General features: G+C 50.4%; 1 protein-coding gene across 3 annotated transcripts; it reads right to left on the minus strand.

Moving 5' to 3' along the window:
• Positions 1–4,693: 4,693 nt before the first annotated feature.
• Positions 4,694–9,397, minus strand: FAM124B (family with sequence similarity 124 member B). Of its 3 annotated transcripts, none has more exons than XM_071437499.1 (3): positions 9,292–9,397; positions 7,065–8,373; positions 4,694–5,580 (listed from the first exon to the last, which is right to left on the minus strand). In XM_071437499.1, the coding sequence occupies exons 2-3, from the start codon at positions 7,782–7,784 to the stop codon at positions 4,879–4,881; spliced, it is 1,422 nt and encodes a 473-aa protein (XP_071293600.1). In that variant the 5' UTR covers positions 7,785–8,373; positions 9,292–9,397; the 3' UTR covers positions 4,694–4,878. The 3 variants fall into 3 exon arrangements, with proteins under 3 accessions (XP_071293600.1, XP_071293599.1, XP_071293598.1); XM_071437498.1 differs by having other exon boundaries at positions 7,065–8,368; positions 9,292–9,391; XM_071437497.1 differs by lacking the exon at positions 9,292–9,397 and having other exon boundaries at positions 7,065–8,779.
• Between the last annotated feature and the right edge of the window lie 1,034 nt (positions 9,398–10,431).

A 10,431-nucleotide genomic window follows, 5' to 3' on the forward strand; every position in this document is an offset into this window, starting at 1 on the left:
ATCTGGGCATCCTGAGAGGACACTCCTGTCTAACACAGCCAACAAATAAGGGAGGGACAGGAACACAACCAAGGTCTGCTTGCTTAGTTCTGCTGCCAGACTGGAAATAATACTTCCAGCCACTGGAATGGCCAAAATACATTCCCTTTGTGCTCACTGCACACTCAGAATCCTTTGTGTTATCCGGGGAGGTTCCTTTAGTATAATCTCATTTCTTAAAAATTGTTTTAATTGAGAATCCCTGGGGCATTTTAAGCCAACTCTGGTAAAGCAAAAGCAAAACCACAAACCACACTTCCACTTCAACCATGCACTGGTGAAGCTTCAGGTTCAAAAAGCAGCAAGGGGCCAGGATGGCTCAGGTGCCTGCCCAGCACCTGTGAGTGAACTGCTCACACAGTCTCTCCTTGCCAGGAGCTGAGCAAGGATCAGGATGGGCTCTGATGGCCTGGGCTCCCAGTCCAGGCACTCCTGGGAGGGCCATGAGCACGGCAGGGGCTGATCCAGCCCTCCTGTGTCTGCAGCCCCTCACCAAGCAGCAGCAGCACAGCCAGCAGGGCCATGCCAGCCCCCAGCCCGGTGGCACAAGGGCACAAGGGCCAGTGTTGGAAGGGCTGGGAGGCTGGCAATGCCTCACCACGCCTCCATCTCTCACACCACCCCCAGGAGAGCAGCAGTGAGCCAAACCTAAGGCAGGAGCACAAGGAGGGACTTTCTCCTCTTTCTCCCCACCAAGGTGCTGAAACCCAGCAAGGCCAACAGGCAGGAGGCTACTTCAGAGCAAGCATCTTTCACCTCCAGTCAGCTGTCAGGGTATCTCACATCCTCTCTTCCAGTTTTGGGAAGGGAGGCTCTATCTCCACCAGTAACAGCCCCAGCAGCTCCTGCCTGCTCCTGCCTTCCAGGCTGCACCCTGTGAGGCTTCCTCTGAGGCTGAGATGCTGCTGGAGATGATCCCAATTAAAGAAGTGAGGCTGTCACAACTTCAGTTGCACGAGGGAGATGAGAAAATGAACAGTGTCACTGAGTGTCTGCAGGAACAAATTTACAAACCTAATCACCTCCCAGCATAGCCAGGCTGCCAGTGCCTGAAGAGGGGTGATAGGGGAGAAGAAAGCTTTTGGGACTCTTAAAGAATATAAATTCGCCCTAATAGGAATTGGATCTGTCCCTGCCTGTAATCAGCAGCAAAACTGGGATCCTGAACTGGAATATTAATACAAGTGCTCAATGGGAGATGAAAACCTCTCAAAACCTCTCTCAAATAAAAAGAATTAAACATCAGAAACACAGCACAGCAAACTGCAATGCAGTTGTGTTGTCGGGAGGAGCCTGCTGAAAGGGGAGGCTGAGAAATTCAATGGAAGATGAAACTGCCCCCTGGCAGTGCCTGGGACACCAGATCCATTCTGAATGCACACTGACTTCACACTCCAGATACCCTCCCAAACTTGGGGGTGATCCCTGTTTCTCTTTTAAAAATAGGATAGTTGAATTTTTAGCACAGATTGATCCTCTGCATCCTCTGCACCTAAAGAAGACAAATACCTGGGAACAGGAAAGAAGCTCCTACTGTAACATTTACTGTGTTTTGTATTCTGCATTTCTGCTGTTAGGGTTTGGGGGTGGGGAACATCTCTGACACTTCAGTGGGGTACCAAGTATTTGGGGTGCTCAATTTAGGATATTGCATTGCAAATGAGCAACTTTTCCTGGAAATAAACTTGATGGGGAGCAGCTCAGACACACTGGAGCACAGCTGGGCTGGGAGAGCTGCTGCTGCAGATAGCAGTGCAGAGAAATGCCTTTCTGGCACTTAATATTCCTTCATCTGGTCGTTTTAAAGAAATCTTCTTTGATAACCAAATACTCTGATCTTTAATGTGATTAATCTGATTATATCCATGTGTGTGGGTGATAAATGATGACCAAAGCTCTTTCAAATAAAAAGGTTAACTGAATTTTAGTAGGTAATTGTTATAGAGTTAAAAAGGCTAAATTATTCTGATTATGCCAGCCTGTAAAATAATCCAAGGAAAAGACTAAAAAAATATGACTTATGCCAAAAACTTATAGAGGCTAAAAGCTACTGCTTGTCCCTTTTGAATGTTTGCTTAGACACATTATGTTGAGGCATATATAGATGGAAGCATGGAAAAAACAGTGCATTGTTTATCAAGAATAGGATCAGTTCTATAATGACATCTTCTGTTTGAGCCATTAGTACTTGTAAGATGGATAAAAAATGAGTTTTGTTTAACCTCACGTTTTGTCATAGAAATTTTAGCGAAATCTCTCATGTTCGCTGTCTCTTTCCAAGAGCAATTCTCTGGCAGATTTTAAGCAGCGGATGATGAATGATGAATGATGAATGATCTCATCACGAGTGAGGGACACAGGGGGGAAGGATGCCGTGTGCGGGCAGCAGGCGGAGCTGCTGGGGCAGGGACAGCCCGACCTGCCCAGCGCAGCCGCCACACACGGGGACAACAGGAACCCAACAAACCTGACTGCCATTACAGCAATGATAACACCAATGGCACGGACAGTGACAATAACAGCAATCATCTGGAAAGGAGTGGCAGTAGAGGAGGCGACCATCACTGCCCCAGCCCTGCACAGGTGGGCACCGATTACACACAGCCCAGGCAGGGGCTGGGGCTGCCACACTCATCTTCAGCAAAAGAGACAATTTCTGGTTTGTGTTCCCGTCACAAACATGAGATTTCTGAAACATCTGCTCCCCCCACCAAGCGGCTGCAAGGCTTTGTTTGTACTGGGTGCAGAGCAGGGCAGCAACACGGGTGAAGAGAAGGGAAGTCCCAGCCCAGCCCCACAGTGTAAATCTGGCAGCTCGGCTGTGCCCACAGAACCGCCTCAGGATCTACCGAGGCCTTCATGAAAGCTGAATTTGGGCCAGAATTGAGGAAAAAGTGCTTTCAGCATTTGCTTCCCCGAAAGAATCAAGGCTGCCAGCTTCTTTTTAGCATGAGGCCGAGCCTGTGCTCTCACTGACCTGTGGGGTTTCCTGGCTGCCTGCCTGTGGGGAGCCGTGCCAGAGTGGGCAGCAAGGGAGCCCCCCTGGCTGGGTGCTCGTATCCAGGCATCAGGGGGTGCTCCCGCTGCTCCCGGGCAACTCATCCCTCAGAAACACCACTGTGCTCGCTTCAGGGGAGACCAAACACACAGCTGCTGTTTCCAGGGGCTAAACAAAAAAAGCAACGGCACTCACCCCTTCAGGTTGTGTTAAAAGTGACCCCAGAGCAAGTTCTCCTGCTTCTTGTGAGCCCAGTGTCACGGCTTGCTCTCTCAGCACACACCTGGCTCCTGCAAGGACAGATTTCCTCCCTCCATCACCCAGACTGTGCCAGGGACCCAGGAGAAAAGCCTTTCAGTTCAGAAGGGACTGCTCATCACCTTCCCCCGTGGGTACATGGCAGCATCTGTACCCCCTCTGGGGTCACCCCGTGGCTCACAGGAGTCTCAGGGCCATGTCCCCACTGCTGGCATGGCACTGCCTGGCACAAAGCAGAATCTCACCATCCCCAAACAAACACGCAGCTCAAAATTAGAACCTCAGTTAGAGGGTGTTAATCATTGCTGCCCACCTTGGCTGCTGTCCATCAAAGGAACCAGCAGCTCAGCACCCACAGCACCATGGCCCCAGTGGTCACAGCCATTCCCACCAGAGCGAGTCCTTTGTACCAAGCTCAACACACACCAAAGGTAAAAATCCAGTGAATGAAGTGTCCTGTTCTGTAGGTTTTGGCCCCCAAATTGAAGGGTTTGTGAGAATTACTTGGCAGGGCAGAACCAGCTGGAAGGGCCCAGAGCAGGGACTTCCCTATATCCCCTCCAGAATTCAGATATATTTAAGGGAGAAAATACCTCTTTGTTGTACTGTTTGGAAGGTAAGTATCCCCAGATATGGCTCTTCTTTGAATAATTTCACTCCTCCTTCATATTCTTCACATCTATTTCCCAATGAGATTTATTTAATCCTACTTGAGTAAGAAAACTGATCAAGATGGGAGTTATTTCAGCATCCGTTGATGCTGAATCATGACTTTATTTCTCCTGTCCTTTTTACTCTTGAGGATTTAGCAATTCCCTCCAAGATTCTCAACTTCTCTTGTCTTCTGTTAATTAAAAACCAGCTAGGATTGCCAGCTAATTGCACACTGGTTTTTAACAAAGCCTGGCCTGTTGCTGTGTTTATTTTAAGTGTCAAAAGAATAGGCAGCAGCAGGTTTTACTGGCACTTCTCTTCAAGTGTGTGGTTTTTGCATGTACTGTGCTGAGCTGGGAAAAAGGTCTCACTAGAAATATTTATCGAGAAATATTTAAAAGATTATTCTTATGTTTAAAATCTTGCATAAAACTGACAACACTGATAGATTTTAAATACCAAAAAAGGAAAACCAGCATGACCACAGTGACCATGCCACGAGCTTGTTCCAGTATGTCCTAGCAAGGGATAGGGAGTCCCCATGGTTGGGGGCACCCAGCTGCTTGGGCAGCTCAGCCGAGCTGCACCTTCAAAACCCATCTGAAGTTGTCACTGCCTATTTTTTAGCATCTTAGAACAGCTGTAGGAGTCACATGGCTTATTCCTATTCATTACACAACATACCCCTCACCTATTGTGCATTAAAAAACCAAACCAAAGCAACAGCTTTCTGTAAATACAGTGTTATTTTTTTTTCCTGCAGCTTTTTAGCATCTCTCCATGGAAATTCAGTGTCTGCCTCAGTGACCCCTAGTGGGATGTCACAGGACAGAGGTACACCCTTGAGCAGCAGCAGCAGTCACAGCACATCCCAAAGCGCTCCGCTGTCCTTTGCCAAGCATGAGTCCATCAGGCACGTTTGGTTTCGGTCATATATAGAATTCCTGCTCCTCGTCCGCTGCTGGCGGGGCCGGGCTGGCCCGCGGTGCTGGCGGGGGGCAGCCCGGGGCTCCGTGCGGGGCTCTGTCCGTCCGGGCCGGGGCTCCGTGCGGGGCTCTGTCCGTCCGGGCCGGGGCTCCGTGCGGGGCTCTGTCCCTGCAGCCCGGGGCTCCATGCGCGGCTCCGTTGCTCCGGGCCGGGGCTCGCAGCGCCGAGCCGGGCAGGGCAGCCCCGGCTCCGGGGTCCGTCAGCGGGCGGAGGCTGCTCCGCAGGGCCCCGGGGAACAGGCTCAGCGGGCGGCGGCCGCTCCGCACGGCCAGCCCGGTGTCCACGTCGGTCTCGGTTCCCCGCTGCCCGCGGCTGTCGGCCGGAGCAGCCCGCAGGGCCCTGCCCGCCCGCCCGCGCAGCGGCAGCGCTGCCCGGCCCTGCTGCGGTGCTGCCGCACCGGGAGCGGAGCGCAGGGGCCTCTGGAGGTCACTGCCCTCCCGCTCACAGCCGAGGGCGGCTTCACTTGGGGCACATTTGGTTTTACCCTTCGCAGCTCTGACCTCCTGGCTCCTCCGCCCAGGATCACCCTGTTTGACAGCGAGAGGGGCTGGGACACAGTCCTGCGGGATTCTTCCACTGCCTGTACTGTCATGCTGCTGGGAAAGCCCGATGTTTGTCTCGAGGGTCCTGGAGCTGCTTTGAACCTGTTGAAAATTAGAGAGAAGCCGGTTATCACACATTTCTAGCTTGAGTAACGATGATGCTCTCTGTGCTGGGGTCACCTGCAGCCTGACTCAGCACACGTGGGGAAGTCCCTGCCGAAGGAGACTGTGGATGCAAAAAATCCACATGCATTCCAGGGGAAACTCGATAGTAAAGGAGAGCCACTGCCAGTTACCACAAGGGGCTTCAGGGAGGAATGACAATTCCATGTGGAGTCTGTGATTTAATGTGGAGCCTGGGATTTAATTTGTAATATGGCAGGAGGACAGGCCAGGGGGTAAATTGCAGGTACTCAAAAGAAAGATATACAGTAGGGGCTGAAAAGCTGCAGAATAAAGCACTAGGCTGCCAGCCTGCTCTCTGGAGCTTGGACACAAGATACATCCTCGAGTTCAAGTGGCTTACACCTTCCTTTGCAAGGAGCACAGTGCAGCATGGTCACATCCCCAAAAAAGCTTCCAATTTTCCTGCCAGTGAATTCATGTACATCTGTCAGCTCAAAGACCTTGTATCTACAGCAGGAAGAGCCACAGAGTAATTTAGGAAGGGAGCTCTGGAGGTCACCTGGCCCAGTCCCCTGCACCAGGTAGGACCAACTTCAAAGCTATGTGAAGATACCCAGGGCCTTGACCACTCCAAAAGGGTGGAAACCAGTTTATAAATTGATATTGATTGAGGCAGCAAGGGCTGCCCTAAGATTAGTGTTCAGAGCAGCACAAAAATAGGCGGAACCAAGTAATTAACTTTACCTCTAACAGAGAACTCCTGGGAGGAAAAAGCCAGGTCAAATAATTTAAAATCCAAATTACAAGAAAAATAACCAGAGGTGGGAGGGGTTATTAGAATAACCCAAACTTCCATTCTACTCACATGTGTAATTCTCACTACATATGATCTCAGTACAGACTTTGTCCTTGTTTTTTTTTTTTTTTTAAATTTATATTCATATAACCTCTGGACTGCACACTTAAACAGAAAAGGCAGAGATTTCCTAGGACACAGGTCTTTGTCACTTTTGTCACCTTCAACTCACTTGTGATCTCACAACCTCAATTGCAGGCAGTGCTGTATCAACATTACACTTACAAAACTTCTGGTTTTGGATGCCAAAAATCTGCTTTGAAAAACATTAATACAGCAATGATTTATCAGAAAAAGATTAGGCTGCTACAATCATTTTTTTGAGGCAGAGGAGGGAAGATGTTAAACTAGTGAACTAGTGTGCCCTAGAAAACATCAATAATCTGCATTTCAGGCAAGCAGTAATGATGTTAATTTAACTGTATAAAAACATTCCAAGGATCAGTGCTTATATTTATCAACAGCATCACAGCACCGGCAGACACCGATTACTGCATACACAAATTCATAAGAAAACATGAACAAACAAAATCATAATTTCCATTTTGAACCAGTCCTGCTTCCCTTGGAAACAAGTAGATAAAAGAGTCCCACAGACACATACCTTGAGCAGAATCGTATTTCCTTCATAGTCCTGTGTTTGCCACCTGGTGCTGCTGATGGGCACGCAGGGGTTGGGCAGGAGGGGCACCAGCTGCCCGATCTCCTGCACCCTGAACTGCAGGGCCGCCGAGTCGGGGGGCTCGGCCGTCACCCCGATGGGCAGCTGCTTCAGGCACAGCTGCACGGCCACGTGCGGGCTGGAGTGCAGCACAAACACACACAGGGTGCCCTTCTGCACGGTGCCCTCCTTCTGCAGGATCAGCTCGTAGAGCCTCACCGCATCCTCGTAGTTGTCGAAGCTGCAGTGGAGGGTGACGCGCAGGATCTCGGGGCCGTGGCGCACCCGCCTGATGCCCCACACGGGCAGCTGCTCCTCCAGCCCGTAGAATTCCTGCTGGGATGGGGCACAGCGGGAATTGGCAAACTGGGCACGCTGGTACCGCCAGGGAGGGCGCTGGAACTGCTCGTGCACCTGGATGATGCGTTCTTCTCCCAAGTCCTCGTGCAGGAAAAGGAGGATGGATATTCCAGGAAAGCTGCAGCTCCTCCTGTGGTATCTCTCGTAGTATCTCAGCGGAGGAACTCGCTCTGACACCAGGAAAAGGCGAATGTCCAGGCAGAGCCACTCCAGAAGCCGATCCAGAGTTTGCTGCAGAGGGAATGAGCGTCCCAAATGGGTGAGGAGATGCACAGTCATCAGAGACTCTGCTCCATCATCCATCGCAAACACTCCAGGCAAAAAATTAAACCAGACAAATTGGTGCCTTCCTTTTACTCTGCCTGGGGAACACAAGGGTGGACTCTGAGCCTTGCAGAGAATGAGTCTGGACTCCTACAGGCTTTGCAGTGACCAGATGAAACCCGTGGGTGAGCACAGTGTGCCCCAGAGGGGCCAGGTGCAGGAGGTGACAAGGCTTTAAGCGAGCGGTCCCAGGTCACATCCCAGCGGAGCTCGGCTCAAGGCTCACTCCCAGCTCTGGAGCTCTGGGCACTGAGTACCTGTGACCCAAGTGTCCGGGAGCAGCACTGCATCCTCCTGCTCCTGCCGTTCACAACAGGGACAGCAGAGTCACAAGCAGCGATTTCCCAGGGTGAGGCGATGCCCACTTGTCTCCCGGCAGTGGAAGTGGCTGCTCCGGACCCAGCCCAGTCCCACCGGTGCAATCACTGCCTTTTGCAAAGCCCATGTGGCACTCGTGGCTGAAACCCTCAGCAAATTTCCTTGTAGTCAGCAGGCTGGCTTTGGCTCATTGTAAAAAGCCTGTGATCTCTGTGAGTCCCACCCTTCTGGGGCACACAGATAAGCTGTTCTTTGAAAACAAGGAAGGAAAACAAAATAACAAAAGAAAAAAAACAACCGTGTGAATATGACAGATAACAATAAGGGCAGATATAAATCAGGAAAGAGGAGCTTTGGGAAAAAGCCTAGACTCCCAGTTACACCCTTCTCAACACAGGTAACTTCCTGCCTAACTGGAAACCAGGTCCTGGGTTATTGTACATAGCCCACTAAAGCTGGGTACCAGGCTTTCATTCTCAGTGCCCCCTTTGCTTCTTTTTCTTCCTTTACTTTTTTTTTCCTGAGATACCCATGTACTCAGCAGCCTTAGTCAAAGTCCAAGGGATTTTTTCTTGCTCCTTGGGTTTACATATTGGTACTTAACTTAGTTTACTGCATAAGCTGCAATAGGAATGCTGAAAATACACTGCTTTCCAGCTCTCTTCTAGGGTGAATAATAAATCACACTGTCCCTTCATCCCCCTATTTGCCAGCCCAGCAGCAGCACAATACAGGTCAAGCCAAACCCACTTCCTGTACAGAGCTGCCCCCACTGTAGCCAGTATTTAAACCAAAACTGGGGCCTCTGGTGATCTGTCCAGCTCCATCTAATTAAGAGCAGCACCTCTCTCTCTGCTGACATGCCAGCTTCCCTCCAAACAGCCAAGCACACAAAGCAGTGGTTCACTGTTAAGAAATCCCAGCATCAATAAGTCAATTAATTGTTCAAAATTCAGAACATTTTTTTTTTTTTATAATATGACGCTAACTTTATATTCTACTAAGTAAAATCTCCAAGGTCTAAAGGAATAAGCAGCAGTGCCTTGGTTTCTTTTAGGGAGATCTCTCTCACACACATTCATGCTTTAAAAGGTACACTGACACCTATGTACAATAAAAATTAAAAAGACTGTCTAGAAAATGAGGAAAAAGATTATTTTGCACCCACCTGCAACACTTCGAGCAAGTAACTGCTGTTTGGGAGGGAGACAAAAAACAAAATCCAGCCTTCAGACAATTGCAGGAAGAGAGTGAAGAGTGCAAGTGCTGAAAACATTAAAATGCTCTAGATGAGCTCTGAACAACACAATTTCACTAAAATATGGAAAAGGAAATGATTCATCAACTCCTTGCTACAGGGCAGGGGCAGGCAGTCATCTGCCTTCCTGCCTGTGAAGAACAGGGGAATTTGCCTGTGCAGGAAAACACTGAAACACAAAAAACCCTGAAGAAAGTCAATTCATCAGGCTTGGGTTGTGGCTGGAAGCTGCTCCCATGAGCAGGGTCCCCTATTCCCACCCCAGGTGAAGATCCTTGGGCTGCTACAGCACCCCAGCCCCAGTGCCCCCTCCCTGGGAGCAGGACCCCCACTCCTGCCCTGCAAACTGCTCCTCCCTCTCAGGGCCCTGAGCAGGAGCCAGGGCAGGCTCTCCTCGTGCAGAGCCACCACTGCTGCCTTGGCAGCTCTCAGCCCCAGCCCTGCTCCAGTCTGCTGGGTAAAATCTGGTGGGCAGCTGCAGCTCTGGGGTGAAGGTGACATAGGATAGGGGGTGAGAATTCTTGCAGAGCAAGTGGAGAGCAAGGGCTGGTTAGGGAATGATGCAGAAACCTCGGCCCTCTCCAGCTCCTGCTGTGGCCAGGGGGAGCCAAATTGTTTTCCAGATGGGTAGGTGCCTCCCACAGAGGCTGCTGAAGGTATGCAGCATCTCTCCTGTTTTTACAACAGCCAAAAACCTGAGCCTTACTCACAAAAAGGGCTAAATCTTGAATCCCCCACTGTATTTCTTCTGTGCTTGCTGGGGTGAGACAGGGAAACAGTCACAGCTCTGAAACTCTACCTGATGAAGCTGTCTGGAGAACAGCTTTAGGTCTGGTTCCCAGCTCCCCAGCAGCTCTGGGTCAGGAGCACCCACCAATCCTCCTGCAAGGAGCACGAGAGGAGCTGAAGCTCAGCCTTTGCCTGACCCTCTCCCTCAGAGGAGGGCAGCCCCACCACCCAGCCAAACCCTCCTGTTCCTCTTCCCCTTGCTCTGACAACTCAATATCCTTGGGGAAAGGCTCAAACCAGGCTCCTCAGCCTTGGACAAGG

Source organism: Agelaius tricolor, unplaced genomic scaffold, assembly GCF_023055355.1.
Source record: "Agelaius tricolor isolate 1412-34295 unplaced genomic scaffold, bAgeTri1.0.p SCAF_12, whole genome shotgun sequence".
Lineage (NCBI taxonomy): Eukaryota > Metazoa > Chordata > Aves > Passeriformes > Icteridae > Agelaius > Agelaius tricolor.

Coding starts and splice junctions, on each gene's coding strand:
- FAM124B (XM_071437499.1), bottom strand. CDS start 7,784: ATGGATGATGGAGCAGAGTCTCTGATGACTGTGCATCTCCTCACCCAT. Junction 5,581..7,064: donor GAAATACGATTCTGCTCAAG/GTATGTGTCTGT, acceptor AATTTTCAACAG/GTTCAAAGCAGCTCCAGGAC.